At 38.5% G+C, this 23,450-nt stretch overlaps 1 protein-coding gene across 2 annotated transcripts in view; it reads left to right on the plus strand.

Moving 5' to 3' along the window:
* The first annotated feature begins 16,362 nt into the window (after positions 1-16,362).
* Positions 16,363-23,450, plus strand: part of GCC2 (GRIP and coiled-coil domain containing 2) — a 56,080-nt gene continuing 48,992 nt past the window's right edge. The window contains exons 1-4 of one of the 2 annotated variants that reach the window (XM_032842431.1): positions 16,363-16,423; positions 16,784-16,840; positions 17,893-17,977; positions 19,063-19,130. In XM_032842431.1, the coding sequence (XP_032698322.1) occupies positions 16,418-16,423; positions 16,784-16,840; positions 17,893-17,977; positions 19,063-19,130 (216 nt within the window). In that variant the 5' untranslated portion in view covers positions 16,363-16,417. The remainder of the gene's footprint in view (positions 16,424-16,783; positions 16,841-17,892; positions 17,978-19,062; positions 19,131-23,450) is intronic. The other variant, XM_032842429.1, reaches the window with a different exon arrangement.

Here is a 23,450-nt window from a genome sequence, read left to right on the forward strand (position 1 = left end):
CAGGGTGCCAGCAGTCAGTTAAGCTTCTGGCTCAGGTCATAATCCCAGGGTCCTGGGTCAGGGTCCTGGGATCGAGCTCTGAGTCAGGCTCCCTGCTCAGTGGGGAGTTTGCTTCTCCCTCTCCCTCCACTGCTCCCCCTGATTATACTCTCTTGCTCTCAAATAAATAAATAAAAGCTTTAAAAGAAAAAAATTTAAAGATTTTATTTTTAAATAATCTCTATACCCAACATGGGGCAAGAACTTACCACCATAAGATCAAGAGTCACATACTCTAGGGAAGAAAGAGAAACAGATGGAGCACAGAGGATTTTTGAGGCAGTGAAACTATTCTGTATAACACTGTAATGGTGGATAAATTTCATCATACACTTGTCAAAATGCATAAAACGTACAAAACAAAGAATTAATCTTAATATAAATCATGGACTGTAGTTAATAATAATGTATCAGTGTCAGTTCATCAGTGGTAAGAAACCCTACTAATGCCAGATATTAATAGGATAGATGATGTTGGAGATTCCAGTCTGGGTCTGAAGGCCTGGGAATAAGGAGCACTGGGCCAGGAGATCAGTGCCCCGCTCAAACAGTCAGGCAGGAAGGGCTGAAATCTTCCTTTCTCTACATTTTTATTCTATTCAAGCCCTCAACAGGTTGGAAGATGTCTACCCACATCAGGAAGGGCAAAGTGCTTTACTGAGTCCATAAATTCAAATGGTGAGTTCATTTGGAAATATCCTCCCAGACAGTCAGAAATAACTTTTAGCCAAATATCTGGTCATCACATGATCTAATCAAGTTGACACATAAAATTGCACTGAGTATACCTTTTTTTGAGAGCCCTTTCAAAACTATATTAATGTTTTACATGGATGGGAAAATAAAAATATGATATAAACAGAAATAAATTACTCTAACCATATCTCAAATGAGTAATGAAACCACATTAACAAAAAAAGTGACCCAAGTAAATTTTGAACATAGTATTTTGTCTATGTAAAGTAGCAAATTTTGAAATCTACATAGTAGGTTTATTTCTCACAGTAGTATGGGCTAGAAATTCTGAAACCATTTTCTCTTAATTCAATTAACAAGCAAGAAACTAAATATATGGTAGATAATGAGGTCAGGTTATTCGCTATGAGAGAAGAGAGTTATGAAAGTGGAAAGGAGGAATCCAGCATGACTCCTGTGTATTGGAATGGAACTTGTATTCATATGAATTCAATTTTCACTAAATAGACAAAGAAATACATATCAACATATGTATGCATAAATATATGTACTTATAGACATATACATATATAGACACATATGTATCTTCCCTAGTCCTGTATTAGTTTTCTATTGCTGCTGTAACAACTTATCACAAATTAGTATTTAAAACAACATAAATCTATTATCTTAAAGTTCTGTAGGTCAGAAATCCAAAATCAAGGTGTTGGCAAGCACCTTCTAGACACCTCAGGGGTTAGTGTTTCCTTACCTTTTCCAGGTTCCAAAGGCCACCTATATTCCTTGGACAACAGTCTTCTTCGTCCATCTTCAAAGGGGGCAGCACAAGGCCTTTTCTTCTTCCTGACTTCTTCCATCCCTCTTACAAAGACCTGGTGATTACACCAGACCCACTCAGATAACCCAGAGTAATTCTACTATCTCAAAATCTTGAATCTCATCTGTAAGGTGTCTTCTGAATGAAAAGTAATATATTCATAGGTTCCAGGGTTAGGATGTAGACAACTTTGGGGAACCATTACTCTGTATACCACAATGTGTGTGTGTGTGTATACACACACACACACACACACACACACATGCATACATATATTCCCTAGTTCTTACAGCTGAGAGGGTCTAGGAGCAATAACACCCAGTAGCAATAAGCACACTGTTTCCCCAGATCCTGGCTGCTAAACACCACACTCCATTAAAAGGAACAAGAGCGCCTCAAAGAAATGATTGATTCCAGGACCAGATCAGGGAAAGTATAAGGTCTAGAATATCTTTTTGCAACAGAAAGTAAGAAAGGGCTCTAACAATGATAAGGACATGTCTAAAGAACAGAGGAATTGACTTAAAAAGTTTCCTATTAATGAAATCTAGTACAATTCACACATCAAAATAAATAAAATTAATATTGAATTATAATCCACAGAATTTTAAAAAATGAATCCACAGTGTTAAATATAAATCAAATTAAATAAGTAAATAAATAGAGGTGAAGGGAAGGTTCCTACAGTAGTAGAATGCCTAAAAAAAATATATAGGAAGAACAATGGAATTAGAAACTTGCCATAAAAGTAATGAGTGGAGGGAAGCATGATGGCGGAGGAGTAGGAGACTGAAATAGCATTAGGTCCCAGGAGTTCAGCTAGGTAGTTATCAAAACATTCTGAACACCTACAAACTCAACAGGAGATAGAAGAGAAGAAGAGCAGCAATTCTAGGAACAGAAAATCGACCAATTTCAGGAGGAAGGACTTGCGGAGAAATGAATCTGAAACATGGAAAGATAGACCGGAGGGGGAGGGGCTGGTTCCCAGCAAGCAGTGGAGTAGTGGAGCACAAAATCAGAACTTTAAGAAGTCTGCATCACTGAGGGACATTGCTCTAGAGGCTAAGCAGGGGTGGAGCCCTCACGGGGACAGTGTGGTCTGAGGACCCATGAGGTCACAGAAATACCAGGGGTTTCTGAGTGCAGCAGAGCTCCCAGGTATCAGAGCGGGGAAGCCAACTATAGAGATGGAGATAAGCAGTGGGCTCTCGGGTCAGGGTTACCTTAAACTGTGATCCGAAGCACACTGAGGCCACTGCTCTTCAGGCAGGGACCTGACAAGTGGCAGATCCAGGGAAACTCACCTTCCTCCTCTGGGAGGATTGGTGCGGGAGTGCATGGCAGGAATCTGCTGGGTTTGGAGATTCCAAACTGGGTTGTGACCCAGAGATGGAAACACTTGGTCACAGGCCAGGTGAGCATGGAGTGCAGCCAGAGACCAGGGAGACGGGAGCAACTGACTGCTTTTCTCATGGAGCACTGAGGAGTGGGGACCCAAGCTCTCAGCTCCTCCAGGCCAGAGATTGGAAGGCCACCATTTTCATTCCTGTCCTCCAAAGTTGTACAGAAAGCATTCAGGGAACAAAAGCTACGGAGAGTAAAGCTGAGCACACTACTTAGCCTGGCTCCTGGCAAGGGTGGTATAATTCCTCCTCCAGCAAAGACATTTGAGAATCACTACAACAGGCCCCTCCCCCCAGAAGATTAGCAAGAACATCCAGCCAAGACCAAGTTCACCAATCAATGAGAACTGTGGAACTCCAGAGCTGGGGGGAAGCAACACATAGATTTCATGGCTTTTTTCCTGTGATCCTTTAGTCTTGCAAAGTTAAATTGTTTTTTAATTTTTTTATTTTTATTTTATTCTTATTCTATTTTTTTAACTTTTCCTCTTTCCTCTCAATTTTTTTTTATTTTATCTTATCAATACCTTTTTAAAAATATTTTTAAATTTTCATTATTATAGTCATATTTTATTCCTTCATTGTATTTAACCTTAATTTTTGTATACATCTAGGTTTTTTTTCTTTAAAATTCTGGGATATAATTTCTTCTAATAGATCAAAATGTACCCTAAATCTACCTCCAGCCTGATCACATTCTCTCCTCTTTTTTTCTTTTACCAACCAACTTATCTTATCAATTCCTTTTTTAGAATCTTTTTTAATTTTCATCTTTACAATCATATTCCATCTCTTCATGTTTATATATATATATATATATATATATATATATAAACATGAAGAGATGGGGGAGATTGGAAGGGGAGGTGAGCAATGAGAGACTATGGACTCTGAAAAACAATTTGAAGGGTTTGAAGAGGTGTGGGGGTGGGAGGTTGGGGGAACCAGGTGGTGGGTATTAGAGAGAGCACAGATTGCATGGAGCACTGGGTATGGTACAAAAACAATGAATACTGTTATGCTGAAAATAAAAAAAAATGATTAAAAAAAATGAGCAGAAGATATGAATAGACACTTCTCCAAAGACATACAAATGACCAGACACATGAAAAGATGCTCAATATCACTCATTATCTAGGAGGTGCAAATCAAAACTACAATGAGATATCACCTCACACCTGTAAAAATGGCTAAAATCAAAAACACAAGAAACAAGAGGTGTTGGTGAGAATGTAGAAAAAAGGAACACTTGTGCACTGTTGGTGGGAATGTAAACTGGTGCAGCCACTATGGAAGAGAGTATGCAGGTTCATCAAAAAACTAAAAACAAAATTACTCTGTGATCCAGTAATTCCACTATTAGATATTTATTTATCCAAAGAATATGAAAATGCTAATTCATAGCATTATTTTTAATAGCCAAAGTATGGAAGCAGCCCAAGTGTCCATCCACAGATGGATAAAGATGAGGCATATATATATAATGGAATATTACTCAGCCATAAAAAAGGAATGAAATCTTGCCATTTGCAATAACTTCAATGGATCTAGAGAGTATAATGGGAAGTGAAATAAGCAAGTCAGAGAAAGACAAATATCATGTGATTTGATTCATATGTGGAATTTAAGAAACAAAACAAATGATCAAAGAAAAAAGAGACATACAAAAAATGGACTCTAAGCTATAGAGAACAAATGGTTACCAGAAGGGAGGTGGGGGGATGGGTGAAATAGAGGCTGGGAATTAGGAGTACACATATTATGATGAGCACTGAATAATGTATAGAATTGTTGAATCACTATATTATACACTTGAAACTAATACAACACTGCACATTTATTATACTGGAATTTTAAAAATAAATAAAATTTTTTTTCTAATTAAAAAAAAAGAATCCTCAATTCTGGTTCCAATATTCCCACTAGCCATTTTATGGCCTCTGACCAATATCTTAAACTCTGGCCTTAGTTTCTTATGCCCATTTATAAATAAGTGGGCAAGATTCATACTGACTTTAACAAATATAGCTGAGGCTCTAATGGGGCGAAAACTAATTTCTTTTTTTTTTTTAAAGATTTTACCCATTTATTTGACAGAGACCACAGGTTGGCAGAGAGGCAGGCAGAGAGAGAGAGAGGAGGAAACAGGCTCTCCGCTGAGCAGAGAGCCCGACGCCGGGCTCGATCCCAGGACCCTGTGATCATGACCCGAACCGAAGGCAGAGGCTTTAACCCACTGAGCCATCCAGGCGCCCCGAAAACTAATTTCTTGAACTAAAACTTGCTAATGTACTAACAAAAAAAAGATCAGATGTCACTCAGAACCCTAAGTAACAGGTGTATTGTAATGAAGCCCTTCTGCAAATAATGCCCCACCTTTGTCATCTAAATCATATAAGGAGGAAATGATGGCACCATGTCAACTCATGAAGAAGTTGTATTTACTTAAGCAGGGCCTTTTAATATCCACAAATTATATTATTTGAATAGTGCTGGTTGACACAAAGCAGTCTCCTTCTAGCATTCAATGTGCCCAGTAACATAGCACATATTATTGACAAATATGAAGACAAATGTCCCTATTTTATATTTTTATGACACATTCAAGGTGATTTTTATTTTCTTTTTGAGATTTTCCTGTATTTTCCAGATGTTCAATAACGAACCTACATTACCTGTACAACTGGAAAGAAACACATCATTAAACTGGTCAGAGTCTCATTATGCTACTATGTGTCTTAAAAACATGAACTCATCAGTCCAAAGAATGTGAAATATAAAAGATAGTTTTTCTAAAATCTAAATATGGGGGTGCCTGGGTGGCTCAGTGGGTTAAAGCCTCTGCCTTCAGCTCAGATCATGATCCCAGGGTCCTGGGATCGAGCCCCGCATTGGGTTCTCTGCTCAGCAGGGAGCCTTCTTCCTCCTCTCTCTCTGCCTGCCTCTCTGCCTACTTGTGATCTCTGTCCGTCAAATAAATAAACAAAATCTTTTTTAAAAAAATCTAAATATGTGTTTACTATGGACTTAAGAATATCAGGAGATCTCAAAGGGTGCACAATTAATTTATAAATATCTTTAATTCACTTAAGAAAATATGAAAGATGATAAATATATTTTGGGGATTTCAGTGCTCACTGTAACTAGTGAGATAAGAAATTAAAGAATTTTTTTCCTTCAGAGGAACAAGAGCAGAAGCTATCAAATGGTCAAGGACATTATGTCCATCTCTGTCATCTCAGAGAATAAAATTCTTCACAAATGATATCCAGAAAGACGGGTGGCAGTGAACTGGAACTGAGTGAGGTATTTAGTTGCGAGGTGGCCTGGGGACATTGTTAAGGATGCACTGACCCTTGTCCCCCTGAGGACTCCATGCTGCTCTACCTAACCTACAATTTACAGACAGTGTTACTCAACCCAATGCCGAGAGAGGACAGGCTGAGGAATGCAGGATTGAAAGGAAGAAAAGAAGTCTTTTTTTGGTGTCAGATGTGAGAAAAACAGAACTGTACTGTAACAACATCAATTCTTCTGCAGCTATTCAATAGCTGCATTCCTGGAATGTAACTATTTCTTGTTGTGTTTCTCTGAACGACCTCTACAGGATTGGAGTGAGCACAGTGTCTGGTGAACCTGCTGTTTTACTGCAAGTAATTTACCTATAGAGATAATGCTGCTTACCTTCAGTCATGAGGAATGAAATCTGAAGAGGGGGTTAGATTAGAGGAGTTGAAAAAGGATGGAATGATTGAGCACAAGAAGGAAGTTAGCTGTAAGTACATAGTTAGAGCATCTCAGGAAGTTTCCATGAATGGCAAGCAGAAATGAGCTTCAGTGGAACAGAAATGGAGATTAAACAAGCTGACCTCTAAGGTACCATCCAACCTGGAGAGCTGTGTTAAAGAAGAGGCCTGTGTTAAAAGAACATGGCCAGCTACAGAGCCAGCTTGAAGGGGTTCTCATAAATAAAAAATGACACAATTTGAACATCAGAACAAAGAATAGCTGCAATAGATTGAAATTCATGTACCTGTTCTTTTAAAGATTTATTTATTTGTTTATTTTAAAGAGAGAGAGTGGGTGGAAGGGGCAGAAGGAGAGGAAGAAAGTCTTAAGCACACTCCATGCTGAACACAGAGCCCAACATGGGCCTCAATCCCACAACCCCAAGATCACAACCTGAGCCAAAACCAAGAGTCAGATGCTTAACCAACTGCACCACCCAGGTGCTTCCATCAACTGTTTTTAAATCCAAGAATGCTGAATGGTTACAAGAGGGAAAAAAAACTAATTTGTCAATTTGGGATGATTATTTTGAAATCCATTGCTTTGAAAACTGGTTAAGTAAAGTGAGAATCAAACACTTACCCTCAAGATAACAAAACAGTTAATGATAGGAAGTTCTTCCTTGAAGAATCATTTCAGCTAATACATTGAAGAATGATAGGATCTGAACATCACCATTTTGCAACTCCTAATGATCTAGGCAATGATCATCAATGACTGCTCACATCACAAGACAACAGATTTTATATATCTCCTGATGGAAGTACATAACATCCCTTATCAAATACTCTTCAAATACACATGCACACACACAACAACTAAGTCTGATCAAGCCTCTAAATTTAACTAGTATTTTATAGGAAACTGAGGAAAAGAAATATGGTAAGTGGGACACAATACAAAATACACAATACAAAAAATCCAACTGTAATGGTGGGAATGCAAGCTGGTGCAGCCACCCTGGAAAACGGCATGGAGGTTCCTTAAAAAAGTTGAAAATAGAGCTACCCTACAACCCAGCAATCGCACTACTGGGTATTTCCCCTAAAGATAAAAATGTAGTGATCCGAAGGGGCATGTGCACCCGAATGTTTATAGCAGCAATGTCCACAATAGCCAAACTATGGAAAGTACCTAGATGTTCATCAACAGATGAATGGATAAAGAAGATGTGGTATATCTATACAATGGAACACTATGCAGCCATCAAAACAAATGAAATCTTGCCATTTGCGACGACATGGATAGAACTAGAGGTATTATGCTGAGCAAAATAAGTCAATCAGAGAAAGACAATTATCATATGATCTCCCTGATATGAGGAAGTTGAGAGGCAGCGTGGGGGTGTTGGGGGGTAGGAAAGGAACGAATGAAACAAGATGGGATTGGGAGGGAGACAAACCATAAGAGACTCTTAATCTCACAAAACATATTGAGGGTTGCTGGGGGGAAGGGGTAGGGAGAGGGTGGTTGGGTTATGGACATTGGGGAGGGTACGTGCTATGGTGAGTGCTGTGAAGTGTGTAAACCTGGCGATTCACAGACCTGTACCCCTGGGGCTAATAATACATTATATGTTAATAAAATAAATTTTTTAATTTTTTAAAAAATCAACTATAAGAAAATGCTTAGGACAAACGACTCCATTTCTTTAATAACTGAAAGGAAAAGGGAAGAGATGGGGTGGCCTATAGATTAAAAGAGACTTGAGAGACATGTAAATCCAATTGCAATGTATGGCTCCTAATATTCCAAAAAATCAAACTCTAAAAAGAATATTTTGTTTGCTGCCTGGGTGGCTCAGTGGGTTAAAGCCTCTGGCTTCGACTCAGGTCATGGTCTCAGGGTCCTGGGATCAAGCCCCACATCAGGCTCTCTGCTCAGCGGGGAACCTGCTTCCTCCTCTCTCTCTCTGCCTGCCTCTCTGACTACTTGTAATCTCTATCAGATAAATAAATAAAATCTTTTTTAAAAAAAGAATATTTTGTTAAGAAATTTAACAAATATGAACATGGGGCACCTGGGTGGTGCAGTCAGTTAAGCACCCAGTCTTGGTTTTAGCTTGGGTTGTGATCTTAAGTTTGTGAAATTGAGCCCTACATCAGTCTCTGCTCTCAGTGCAGAGTCTGCTTGAAATTCTCTTTCCCTCACCTTCTGCCCCTCCCACCCATGCTCTCTTACTCTTTCTCTCTCTCTAAAACAAATAAATCTTTTAAAAAAAGAAATCTAGCAGGGGCACCTGGGTGGCCCAGGTCATGATCAGCTCAGGTCATGATCTCAGGGTCCTTGGATGGAGCCCCGCCTCTGGCTCTCTGCTCAGCAGGGAGCCTGCTTCCCTTCCTCTGCCTCTCTGCCTACTTGTGATATCTCTCTCTCTCTCTCTCTCTGTCAAATAAATCAACAAAATCTTTTAAAAAAATAAAATAAATAAAATTTAAAAATAAAAAAAGAAATATAGCAAATGTGAACATTAATGGGATATGTTATGGTATTAATAATTCTCTGATTTGTATATGATAATAGTATGGTTTTACTTACCTTAAAATGTTTGTCTTTTACAGATACATTCATAAATATTATAAATTAATTATATGCTCTCTGGAATTTGTTTCAAAATAATGTAGGGTAATTAGGGAGGTAGTAAATGTGAGTAAAAGTGAAATAAGATTATGCATTGTCAATTATTGAAGATGGGTGATGTATATACATGAGGGGATAAACATATGCTTGAGAGAGAAAGAGAAAGAGATAAAAAGATGTGGCCATCTTCCAGGCCATGCTACCACAATGGAACAAATGTCCTAAATAAACAAAACCATAACTTCTTGGGCCACACTTAAAAGACTTAAATGCTATTAGAATATCATCAAAGAGTACACAGAATAGAAAGAGAGAGATAAAAGGGACACAACAAGAACAGAGGCACTTTCAGAAGTGTAGCAGGCTGGAGCGCACGGGTGGCTCAGTCAGTTGAGCATCTGACTCCTGGTTTTGGCTCAAGTTATGATCTCAGTGTTGTGAGATAGAGCTCCACATCAGGCTCCATGCTCAGTGGGGAGTCTACTTAGATTCCTCTTTTTCCCTCCATTCTGCTCCTCCCCTGTTTGTGCATTTTCTCTCTCTCTCTCTCTCTCTCTCTCTTTCTTCCCCTCAAATAAATAAATAAGTAAATAGTCATCTAAAATTTAGAAAAAGGAAGTATAGCGGTCTAAGGAAAATCATATTTTTAATTTTACCAGACTTAAGTTCTATCTTTACAATAAAGGCATAGCAGTGTTTTAAAAACAGAGGGTTTTATTATCATTGCTGTTGTTATTATTATTACATGCACAGAGAGTTGATAAAGGGCATCTATATAAAACCTATAGCTAACATCATATTTAATGTTCAAAGGCTGAATGCCTCTCCCCCTAGGTTGGATGGAGGCAAGAGTGTACACTCTCACACTCTTAATCGACACAGTACAAGAAGTCTTAGCCTGTGCTATAAGAAAAAGGAAATAAAAGGCATACTTCTGAAAAGGAAGGAATAAATTTGTCCCCATTCTTAAGATGACATGATTGTCTATATAAAAAAATCTAGGGGGAAAATATCTATAAAAAACCTTCTCAAACTAGTAAGTGCATTAGAAAGCTTATAAGATATAAGACGTTGAGAGGCAATTCTGGGGTGCCTCACTGGCTCAGTCAGAGAAGCATGAGACTCTTGATCTTGGGGTCATGAGTTCAAACCCCACGTTGGGTATACATATTACTTTGGGGGAAAAAAAGAAAAGAAAAAGAGAGGCAATTCTGCTTGGATTTCTCATTATTCTGTGCATCTTTCAGGCAGAGGCCCTCACAGTTTTTGAACTGGACTGTTTTTTCAAAGATCTTGTGCAGCTGAAATAAATGGTGTCAGCAATGGGGATCTAGAGCTTTTAGAGAATCAAAAACATTAGATATGCATTTGGTTCAGCTCCAAGCAGCCACCACTCTACTCAGAACAAAATGTAATATAAAGTCTTGTTTACTGGCATGTAGCTGCCCTTTCCTTCTCAATCCTGATCCCTCTCTTCCCATCCATTCCTTCTACCCAGATGCTTTTTTTAAAAAGACTAGGGTTTAAGCAAAGGTCTTCCTCTCTGCAAGTTGAATATATCAGTCTTTATGTACCCACCTGAATATACTAGGGAACCTCAAGAGTGAGAGACTCAAATTTTTATGACCATCCTACCTGGACCCTTGTAAGGGCTCCATCAATTGATGGAGTCTGGACAAGGTTCATCATGCAGGAAGGAAGCTAAAGTGACCTTATGGGAGGGGCCCTCTTAGTTGATTCAACTGCTACTGTTTCTATATCTGAATTTTAGGGAGGAACTTATGGGTTGTGTGCTGGTGTCTCCCCAACCCATAAGTGCCAGAGGGCATCTTCCCAATAAAAAAGAGCCTCACATTAAAATGGGTTAGTGGGAGAAATTCTTCTACCATTTGCTACCAGTGGGTGGGTTAGGATTTAATGCAAATGCCTCTCTTCTCTCATGTCCAAAAGCATTCACCATAAAGATGATGTGCATTTGGGTGGTTGGCAAGTTAGAAGCCTCAATTTCAATGGCCCTGATGGGGAGTAACACATCCCTTCTAACAGAGAAGGCTGGTAAATCCCAGTAAAAGTCAGGGGTTTGATAACAAGTAAAGTTTCTTGGAACTATGAATCAAATTATTCCTATTCACAGAGCTCGATCCTTCTGAAAGTCAAGGAAAAACTGTTGTCTCTCTGCTTCCCTCCCCCAAAATGGAAGCCTTATTTGGCTCTTTGGAAGCAGGGGATAGTACATGCTTCATTTGGGCAGTCTACTTGGTCCTTTCTATGGCTGTCCCATAAACTGATATCATTTGAGTGTAGTACAAAACAACAGACTTCAAGGAAGCTCTATAGCAGGCTTTGGCATGCTCGCTACCTTGGGGTTCCATATCTCTAATAATCACTTCGGACCAAAAGTCTCTGTGACTGACGATTTTGTTGACGAAAGCTTCTGGGGAAGGGAGGCAGCCTCCATGAGGAAGTGCCTCTGGGGTTTTGGACTCAGTGCCCCCCATCAGGGTTACCAGGTGCACGCCTTCTGAAAAGCAGTTATTAGCTTGCTACAGAGCTGTGGTCAAAACTGAATGAATGGCCCATGTAAGCCTTATAAGTCTCTGGCCCAATATCTCATTTTTGGATGACTCAACTCAAACTCTATGACTGAAAATGCGAACAAGGCTCACAAAACCTTGATACATCATCAAATGTAAATGATATGTTCAAGAACAGCCAGCCGGGCCCCACAGACAGCCAGGCTTCACAGAAAAAAAAGAGGCAGCTATCTCTCTGAGGAAAATTTTGCCACCCACTCAGTCATGTGAGCTATTTTACTGGCTCATTGGACCCTCAATTCACAGATTCCCCGAAATTCTGAGCCTGGTTTGGCTATGCTAAAACTCAGTGGTTTCCACTGACTGCAGTCACTGTCCAACCTCAGTGCTAGCACTGCAACTCCAAAAATGGACATGGCACCTCCACCCAGAGGACTAAACTCAAGGTTCTTTTCAGGGCTCTGGCTAATACTGCCTGATGAACCTTGCTTTGTGTTTACTGACTCTTGGGCTTTTGCCAGTGTCCTAGATATCTAGGTCTAGACCTTTTCAAAGGTCTGCCACTTCAAAAACTACAGATTGATAAATTAAAGACACCTCTTTTGAGGCTATGAACTGTGGAAACAAATTACAGCTGCTGACTAAACTTTCTGGGGCCCTCATATAGGCGCCCACAGAAAGGGCCCATTCTCTGATGGGACTACTCAGAATCAACTGCTAACTGGGCCTGCACTGCTCTTGCTGCTACTATCATGCTGCCTGGAGCCATCATCATACCAGACATCATAACACATCCACCATCACAAAAAAGGCACTGAGGGAAGGGCTCTGTTTCTGTGGAGGCTCCCTCTGCATTCCAGACCTGTGACTCCTGTCCAAAGTTGGCCTGGCTGTCTCTGGGCCAACAGACATTCAACATCCCTGCCCCAACCCCTCCCATATCTCATATCATTTGAGTGTAGTACAAGTTATTTTTTAATGATGCCTCATCACAAATGACACTTTATCAGGTTATGGTGCTGTTGTTTCAGCCCAACCAGCCAACCACAATCACTCCATTGTGACCCCCAAGACCACTATGTGTCGCATGTTTGGTTTTGTGGACAATTTGCAACTTGACCATAGTACACCATTTATTAAAAAAACTTATTCACAATGGGCTGGCAAGGTATTCAATGGATCTTCTGTACTCCCTGCCATCTACAGGCATTTGGTATTCTTAAGCACTGAAATAGCCTTCATAAACATCGACTTGAAAAGGTTTTTAACCACTTCCTTGGTATCCTGGTCTGCATACCTTACTAAGGCAGATGGTCACTAAAATGTGGCTGTCCCTAGAAAAAAGATCATTTCTTATCTTCCACATCCTAGGTAATGATCAGGATGAAAGCTTGGCAGTTTCTTAAAGAGTTAAGCATATGCTTATCATAGAGCCCAGCAAATATAACTTGTAGGTATGTACCCTAGAGAAATAAAAACTTGTGTTTTCACAAAACCTGTACATGAAAGTTTATAGTAAGCCTATACATAATCACCTAAAACTAGAAACCCAAATGTCCTGCAATCGGTGAATGATAAAAATTATGTTATATTCATATAACGAATAGTATTTATCAAGAAAAGAGAACAAATTATTTCTAAATGAAACAATTTGGGTGACTCTCACCCTGATAAAAAAAAGCATTCTCAAAGGTTTCATTCTGCATGTTTCCATTAACATGCCATTCATGAAACAACAAAACTACAGTGATGAAGAATCAACATGGAGGTTGCCAGTGATTAGGGATGGGAGGAGTGTGTGGCTAAAGTGAAGTAGAATGAAGGAATTTGGAGGGATAGTAAAACTGTTCTCTAACTTGACTATCCCAGGGATTCATAAGTCTGTACATGTATTAAAATTCGTAGAACTGTGTACCCAAAAAAAAGTCAATTTTACTGAATGTTAATTGAAAAAAAAATAAAATAAAAAGTGGGGAAGACTATAGTCATCAAAAAATCTCAATTTTTTAAATTCTTTTTTTAAATTGAGATATAACTCTCATCATATATATTAGTTTCAGGCATATAATATAATGACTCACTATTTGTATATATTGTGAGATGATCACCATAGTAAGTCTCATTAACATCTGTCAACATTAACAAAAACAATTCTTTTCTTGTGATGAGAACTTTTAAGACCACTCTTTTAGAAACTTTCAAATATGCAATACGGTATTATTAAGTATAGTCACCATGCTGTACATTATCTTCCCATAATAAATAATATCTTATAACTGGAAGTTTGTACCTTTTGACCACTTTTACCCATTTTACCCACTCCCCACCTCCTGTCTCTGGCAACTACCAGTCTGTTCTCTGTATCTATGAGCTTGGTTGTTTGGGGGGCAAGGTTGATAATATGTCAAAGATATAAAATAATTAACCAAAATATCAATTTTATAAAAGACAAAGAAATGTCTCTGGAAAAGTTCCAGATTAAAGATGACTAAAGAGACATGACAACTAAATGCAACCCTAGGTCAGATCTCATACTGGAAGGGGAAAAAATATAGCTAGAATGCTTTATATTAATAGAAAGAACAAATATCACTGTAGTTGCAGGTCTAAGCATACTCAAAACCTGGAAAAAATTGATTAGTGAACTTAAGTTCCATTCTGCTAACCCTTTCCTATATCAATTAATAAATTCAATTAAGTATTCATAATGTGCCTTTATATACAGGGCAACAGAAACTCCTCTTTTTCTCCAAAGGCTGACCAAAATCTTGAACTCTTCTAATTCTACCTGCAAAAGTATTTACTCACTCCTCTTCAATAGTTTGCTGCCATAGAAACATTAAAATGTTTGATGGCTTTTAAGAGTTACTTGCTAGTTTTTTTAAAAAGTTGTCTGAGATTATTTTTCTAGTCCCCACGAAAGTCACACATTTTTATAACATTGTACAACGTCCAGATTTATGGATATGTTCTCAAGTCAGCTCATCTTAGAGAGATAGTTTGTGTTTTTCTCAAGCTGGCAAACTTTTCCTCCCAAGATATGTATAATGCTGTTACAAATAACAGTAAATCCCAATGCTATCTGGCTCACTTAATAAAGATCATTTATAGACTCATTCATCATAGATTGATCAGCACTTCAGCTTTATTCTTCTGTGACTGTCTTCGTTCTGCTTTTCTCCTGATAATCAATTTTGTCCTCAGGCTGCCTTCCATCATAAGAGGCAAATGTCTATCAAAAGCAATCAGGGCTGTATGTTTCTTCAATCATATTCAAAGAAAGAGAAAACATCATCACTAAACCAAAATATTAAACAGAAGTCCCAAATGTCACTGACTGTATGCCTGACATCATGCACTATCTTTGAATCAATCTCAGCCAAAGACTAGATACTACACACTATCAAAGAAGAACAGACGTTGGGGAGGACATTATGTTGTCTGCAATACTTTTTTTTTTCTCTCTATTATAGATCTCTCTCTTTACTTAGTAATGATTAGCTACCATTTATTTCACACATACTGTAGGCTGCCTCTTCATATCCTTAAAGCCAGATCAAACTCCAGGGAACTAAGTTGTATATTCCAATTACCTCATTTAAGGAGCTTTGTTGTAAACATTATGGAAAAGTAGGGATGACGGTAAACCATTTCACCAAACAGAAGGAGGGCCAGTCAGGACACAACAGCAGCTCTGGCCACTCAAACAGCAAATCTAATGGTTGTGCCCTCAGAAGTAAGGATTCTTGCTCTCTTCTCCTGTTTGGTGTCTTCCCCCATCTCTGTCCCAACTCCCTGAGAGAGGCCCTCTCTTTTGCTTCCTACCACACCAGCATGGGTTCAGAGCCCTCTAGGGCAGAGATCCCCGGGGGACCTCCTCTCAAGAGCCAAGAAATGCCTGCTTCAGGAGAAGCTGCATCCTTGGCTTCCTCAGCGTCCTAGGAAGCTCACACGACACCCTGCCGGACAACATCTGCCTTAAGAAACGCCTCGAAATCAGCGGTCTGACAGGCACTCAGAGGCTTCCCCTCAACAGCAAGGTATCTGGCCTTTCGGGGGTGCCTACCCCCAATCCTGTACTCCCATCATCTTTACTGGATTTTAAGATAAGGAAAACGAGGCCCTGAGGGGTAATTTCCCCAATTCTCATAGCCAATAAACGGCAGTGGCAGGATTCAAACCCATCAGGGTTTCTGTCACAACACCAGAGTCTGAGCCACCCGGTGCCCCCGCGGAAACTTTCTTCCGTATTGGTTACGCAGCCGCCGCTAGGCGCCAGGGAAAGCGGAGAGTTCAGCAGGCGGGGCAGAGCGCGCGCAGGGACCCTCCTCCCGGAGCAAGAAGCGGAAGCGGAAGCGTCACCGGTCTGTAGCTATGGAGACGCGAGGGGTGGGACGTCCCCGAAGAAGCGCGACCTTTAACCTGCAGCCGAGGGTACGTCAGCGGCGGCCGCAGACGGAAGTGCGGAGCCGGCGGCCGGGCTGCCGGGCTGCGGGGCCGTGGCGCTGCCGGGCTGCCGGGCCGCGGGGCTGCGTGGCCACTACGGGCCGGCTGCCATGGAGGTAACGGTGCCGGGGTGGCTAGAGTGGGACCGGGGCCCACCACCTCCCTGCCGGGCCTTCCCGCGCTGCGGATCGGGACTCGGGGGTGGGCGCAGTGTGAGGGCTTGGCTGCCACCCCTCCGCGCCCCGCAGCCCCGCTCTGCCCTCGTCTCTCCCTCTTGCCCCAGACTCAGCCCCTCGCGGTTATCTGGCTCTTTTACAGCCAGACTGTATACGATTTCCCACACGACAGACCCCCTCTTCCCTAGTTCTTTCTCACGTAGGAGTTTCCTACATTTGATTCCACGGAATAAAGATTCCAGCGTTCCGTCTAGGATTAGGAGAAGAGTTCTGACACCTGGGTTTGATTTTGTTTTGCAGGATCCTGTTCAAGATGGGGTGGCTTCACCAGCCACCCCTGGGATCGGGAAGTCTAAGGTGAAAAGAATACAATACTTTAATAGCTGGCTCACGGAAGGGTGGAGGGGTGATGAATGGAGAACTTTGGCATGGGTAGGGGGGTGGCCTATTTAGAAGTCCTTCTCCAAGGGATCTCAATTTTAATTCATACAGTAACCAATCTGTTGATTTTTCGTTTTTTTGTTTTTTTGTTTGTTTGTTTGCTTGTTTTTGAAGTTCCCTGCTATGGAAAATGTTGACTTTTTGTTTACTTCCTGCTCCTGGTTAGCACTGCTGAGAGATTCTGCAGTTTTTCAACCATTAAACCAATCTAATTTATGAGCATTTATATAGTGTAGTGGAAAGAGCAGTGACATAAGCAGGATTCAAGGGACTCTATTCTGTAGGCTTCTCCAATATAAAAAAAAAAAAGCTGAATTAGGTCATTTTTATGGTCCCATACATTTAATACTCAATGAGTATTAACCACTAAGAAGACAGTGGTTTATTGCTTGCATACTAAGTCTTTGGCATTTACCTGAACACTTAGTTACTTCATTTAAGCTCCATGGTAAGCTTAAATGGTAAGACAGGTACTTATTTATCCAGATTTTACAGATAAGAAAACTGAGCCCAGGGGTTAAGTAATTCCCTGATTTCTTAAAAAAACTTACTGCACCCTATTTCTTTTTGTTACTCTAATTATGCTTATGTGTTTTCATGTAGCCAAAGACTGATTTCAGCCTTGAATAGGATCATTTTAAAGCTCCAAGGAACTATAAGTAGAATTAGTCCCAGTCCCCTAATTTTACAATTAAATCAAAACCCAGAACGTGTCTTAACCTAAACAAGAATATATGTACAGAAGAGGATATGTGTTGGTTTTTTACATTTCATAGTAATTGCTTAACTAGTAATTGTTTAGTTGAAGTTGCATTTGCTGCTTCTTCAAAATATGGTTTGACTGACAGATTTATTCAGTAGGATGTTTTTAGGAGGGCATTATGTTTATTTTGTGTGTGTGTGTGTGTGTGTGTGGTATAATAGAAACATAAGTTATAACAAACTGGTAACATCATTACACCTTTCAGCTGGAAACATTGCCCAAGGAAGATCTTATCAAGTTTGCCAAGAAACAGATGATGCTAATACAGAAAGCTAAATCCAGATGTACAGGTATTGGGTTGAAAATATTCATCTTCACCACAATCTCATTGAAACACGGTTAAAAATAGTAGGTTTTTAATACTATATTAGCTTATTTTGTTTACCGGTATATCCAATAAAATCATAATTATAATGAAATCTATATTCTTTAACATTTTAACCATTTGCCTGTGATTTTTTTTTCCCCATTTCACATCTCTAAACTGCAGTTATCTTTGAATTATTAAAATAAAATCAGGGAAGAGGATCTTAAAAAAATTGTTAAAATTAAGCACATTTTTTTTTACTTCATTTGGATTGTATATTGATCTGAAAAAGCATTTTTTTTCCTAGAGCAATCAGTTGAAATGTTAGAGACATAAGGTGGTGAGCCCAAAGAGGTAAAAAGAGGCCTCAAGTAAAGTAATAAAAGATTTCCATTCCTGGAATGTTGAAGTATATTTATTTGAAGTTGATTGATTGCCTGTTCACCCTTATATTCCAAAAGGATGTAGATATCAGTATCCTTTTTAATATGTGTGGTGAGGCCATGAATTTGCAATGATTAACAAATGTTAACTGCCAAGCCTAAAAGCCGAGATTTATTGTCTACTGGAAAAGGTCAAATTGTGTTTAGGGAGGTTGGATCAGCTTGTGATAAAGAGAGTAATGGATTTAGAAAGGTGTTCTAGGCTCCAGACCTAGACATGATTTAATGAAATAGGTTAGCATTTATGCTTAACATGAGGTTAGTTGTTGCTTTAAGATTATACAGTAAGAAGTTATTTACAACTAAAATAATATGTCTGGGATTTGCTTCAGAAGTATCAGGATGGGTAAGAAAAAAGGAAAAGGGAGAAGTAAATATAGGTCGGGATGAAACATGGGAAGAATCCATGTAATAATTGCTGAATTAAGATTTTGGGTATATTAATCATGAGTTTTCTGTAAGAAAAAGGAAAGTAAAAGGTCATACTGGGTGAAGTTAATACTTTCTCAAAATATCTGCTGTTTAAATGTATTCTGATTTACAGTGTTTTTTTTAAGAATGTACTTACCACTTAAGACAATAATTTCTTCATTTCTGAACTGGTTTTTTTTAAATAACTATTTAGAACTGGAGAAAGAAATTGAGGAATTGAAATCAAAACCTGTTGCTGGAGGAACTGATGATATTCTTAAGGTAATGCAACAGTTGCAAATATCGCTTTAATTTTTATGTATTTACTTAGAGGAAATGTCTAATGACAAACCAGATTTCCTTTAAAGCTGTCAGTCTGCCAGAGCCGTCTGGCTTTCTGTCCCTGTTTTTCCACTCCCTCCCTGCCCTTGGTTTAAGTTTTTTACCTCTCTGGTTGCCTGTAAAAAGAGTTAAATGACCTCTTCGTCCCTTTCTGTTCTAAAATGAGTGTTTCTTCCTCTCGTCTTCATCCCACACACTCTGTAATTAGGGGGTTGCCTTAATCACAGCCCTGCTCTTCCCTCTCCCCCTCAGAAGACCCATGCTCAGGAATTTGATGATAATTTTTAGGCTGATAGATACATATAATCTGTTAATAGACCTATATCCCTGGATGTGACTACTGACATTTATAGCTGTTTGGGGAAAGAAATATTTACCCATTTTTCTTGTTTTCATATTCATATTCAGACCAAATCCCCTTGCCTGGACAACCAGTGGCAGCACTGTTTTTCAGGACTTTTAACTTTAGAGACTCTTCAGTTTTCCTGTTTCCTTTATTCTCTACATGTGTCAGCCACCAGTGACTTCTCGTTCTTTCAGGATAGTGCTGCAGTTTATCAGTATGCTTTTTCCATTTCTATGGCTGTATGGTAAATGCCTCATGTCATACTCGACTTTTTTTGATACCTCCTTAACCAGGCTCTCTTCTCTTTTAAGTTTTGCGTGCTCTTACCTGATCACAGGGTACTATTTTTATTTTGGTACTTCCTGTCAAAGAAGGTTATCCTTATTTATATGCCCTTAATCCTGACTGATTGCCTCCTCACCCCCAGTTTGGCCTAACCTTCTTTACAGTTTCTTTTACTTCTCAAAGCTCTGCAGTAATTATTTTCCTTTTTTGTATTTATTATTTGAGTCTAGATAACCTGTTCTTTGATTATACATTTATAAATTACCATATTCTTTTACTAGGGCCCTCCCAACTTGTGAGCAGTGTACAACTGAAGGACCCCCAGAGAGTTACTGTAAGAAAGCTTTAAATCCTGATGCATATCATGCACTGTTGCTTTGTTCTTTATTTAGCTAAGACAGTATAAAAAGCTTGCACAGTGTGCACAAATACCATTTGGATTCACAGTGTACTGATTTACTTAAGTATTACTGAATTCATAGTAGTTTTCTTTGCTTATTTGGTCATTTTGTATTTTCTTAATCAGTGATAGCTAAAGTAAAACTACTTGATATTTACCTAAGAGTGTTGACTCTAGAGCCAGACAACCTGATTCTGATCTTTGGGTCCCTGCTCTGCCAGGTACTACCTATATGGCCATAGCTAACTTTCTTCCCTTTTAGCTCCTTCACCTGTAGACTAGAGAACATAATAATACCTACTTTTCATAGAGGTGTTGGATTTTGAGTTAATACATGCTTAGCACTTAAAATTGCACCTGTCACGTAAGTTCTCAATAATTAATTATAGGGACACCTGGGTGGCTCAGTTTGTTAAGCATCTACCTTTGGCTCAGGTCATGATCCTAGGGTCCTGGGATCGAGTCCTGCATTGGACTCCCTGCTCAGTGGGTAGCCGGCTTCTCCAAGAACTCTCCGTGCTTCCCCTGTTTGCGCTCCCCCCACTTTGCATCTACTATCTCTTACTATCTCTCTCTCTCTCTCTCTCAAATAAATAAATCCTTTAAAAAAATAAAATAACTTATTGTAATTATGTTACTGGCATATTTTGTTTGTTGGGATATTTAACACATACACACTAAAAGGGGGGTTTTGTATCTGAAGAGAGAACCACAGAGGCTTCTTTCTAATTTAGTATCAGTTAACTCTTAGCCCTTGAAATACTTGTTATACACTTGCATTCCAGGATATTTAAATATCTGCCCTGTATTTCCTTCTTATCCCCAGTTGGTGTATTCTCCCTTTCTGTCAAAACTACTGAAGAGGAAATTAGAAAATTTGTCTAAGTTAATGAGATTTACTTTTCAGGTTAATTTCATATTAAAGCATGTTACCCTCACCACTCAAGTTTCAGAAAGTAACTTAGGTAAAATTCATGGGAACAAAACCTTTGGCTTATAATTCTAATGAGAGAAATACTTCAGGGAGTGATTGAAAGAGATATATATCAGTTATTCCATTGCTGTCAGTAATTTTTCTGTTTTAGAAAAATCCTATACTGTGATGTAATGTATTCTCTACACCTCTGGAAAACTTCTTGCTAAGTTTTATCTCTTCATTGGGAAAAGTACCCTGGAAAAATGTGGCTCTGAATACAGAACTTTCTGTTTTTCATATAATCTTAAAAATTTATGTCTTTTTAAAAAAGTTAATTATAATTAGAATTTCTGGAAATCATCTTATTTCTGGTAGTGATCTTCTAGTGCATTGGGATACATCTAAAATTTTATTCAAAGCTGAATGTTTGACTTTTATTTTAAAAATAGGAATAATAATCCATATTTTCCATGTCAAAATTTGAAGTGAACTTACTTGCTGCTTCCAAAGGCAAGGGGAAGGTGAAAACTACATGTTAAGAGAATGGAATTTCTAGTACAGTCATCTTTGTTACTATCTCTTTGCTGGAATCAAATCTGTGTTGGCTATTTTCAGTTAATGGCCTCTCTGTATCTCCTAAATTTAATAAATGTATTTAGGCTTCCCCTGATATTTAGCAATCAGAAGTTTATATTGCAATGCATTATGTAGTGTGAAAAACTAATTTTAAAACTAAAATGGTTTTAACCAAAGTAATATATGCATGTATTTACAAGTAATGCTAATAACTAAAGAGCTTATTATAATACTAAGTAACTTGTGGGAATTATTTCTGTTTCTAAATAATATGGTTATACTGCTATTCCTTGATTTATTCACTTTAGACATTTAGTTATTAATTTGCCATTACAGCAGATGAAAATTTAGCTATCTTTCACAGCAACTCCTACTTTAGAATGGTCAAAGTGATCAGATAATCTTTTCCATTTTTTTCCTGGACCACCTCCTTCTAGAGCCTTCTGTCCTGCACTAATTTGTTCTTGTCATTCTCTATGTCTGCCGCAGTTTTCCTGGAACTGGCCTATCCCGTGATCCTGTGAATTTCTACGGTGCTTTCCTATATTGGCCCCTATTTGCTAGGTGACATGTTGTTGACTTTCTTGGTTAACCGCATCTTTGTAGAGCATGTCCTTCAATAGCATCCTAAGAAGGGATGGAAAATGTTGTCATCCCATATTTTAAAATAGCTTTAATCTACCTTTGTCTGAATAATGGCTATAACTTGATAGAAAACTCTGAATTTTCTGCATGTTTTGTTTTTATTAAACAAAGTTTTTCTTTATTTCATGTAAGTTCAGAGGCAAGCAGATCTAGGGTGATAGTGGACTAACACTTCGTATTTTAACATTTATCTAGATTTTAACCTTTATGATTAACTTTATCTGGATTCATGGTGAATTGGACTTGTGATTTTCCTGTTTGTAAAGTCCTCAGATATTTGTATCGTTATGCAAATTTTATATAATAATTTGGGAATTCCTTATTATTTTGTCTGAACAAGTTCATATGTAATTGGATAATCTGTTCTTTGAAAATTTGATGGAACCCACCTGTAAAACTTCCTTCTGTTTGATAGACAACTTTTAAGCCACTAGTTTGATTTTTAAGTAGTTGTAGTATTAATTGCGCTTTTTAATTTTTTCCTTGAGTTAATGAAGCTGTATTTTTCCACCAACTTTTATTCCTTTCACTTCAGTTTTTATTATTGTTGCCAAATAATTGTTCATAATATTCTCTTTAACTGTTGTATCTCTGATTTATATGTAGATATGTTTTATTTTTATTTTTATGATTGATTGTAACTTCTGTCTTCTCTTGGTCAGTCTTGTTAGTTGTTTCATTAGCATTTTTTTTTTCAAAGAACTGACTCTTGTTGATTTAATTTCTGTTTCATTAACTTCCGATCCTGTTTAATTTCTGCAGAGAACAAACCTGTCTCTGAGGAAGACAGGACACGGGTGATTTCTTGCCTATTATTCTAACCACTTCCTATTCAGATTTTCAACCCCAATTTTTCAAAAATCCCCAATTTTTGAATCCCATACATTATACTTCCCTTAACAGTATCTGGGGCCTCCAGTTTCCAAGCATTTAGTTTTCTAGAGTATTTGCCAGCTTCTTATATATGTTTCCTTGTAAAGGTACTGTAAGTTATACTTTTCCTCTTTCTAATTCAGTTCATCCTTCAATTTTCAGTTTTCAAAAAATATGGTGAAATTTCCCATATCCTCACCTCTTTTCTCCTTTTCTCTT

The sequence above is a fragment of the Lontra canadensis genome, unplaced genomic scaffold (assembly GCF_010015895.1).
Source record: "Lontra canadensis isolate GAN:19392208 unplaced genomic scaffold, GSC_riverotter_1.0 scaffold130, whole genome shotgun sequence".
Lineage (NCBI taxonomy): Eukaryota > Metazoa > Chordata > Mammalia > Carnivora > Mustelidae > Lontra > Lontra canadensis.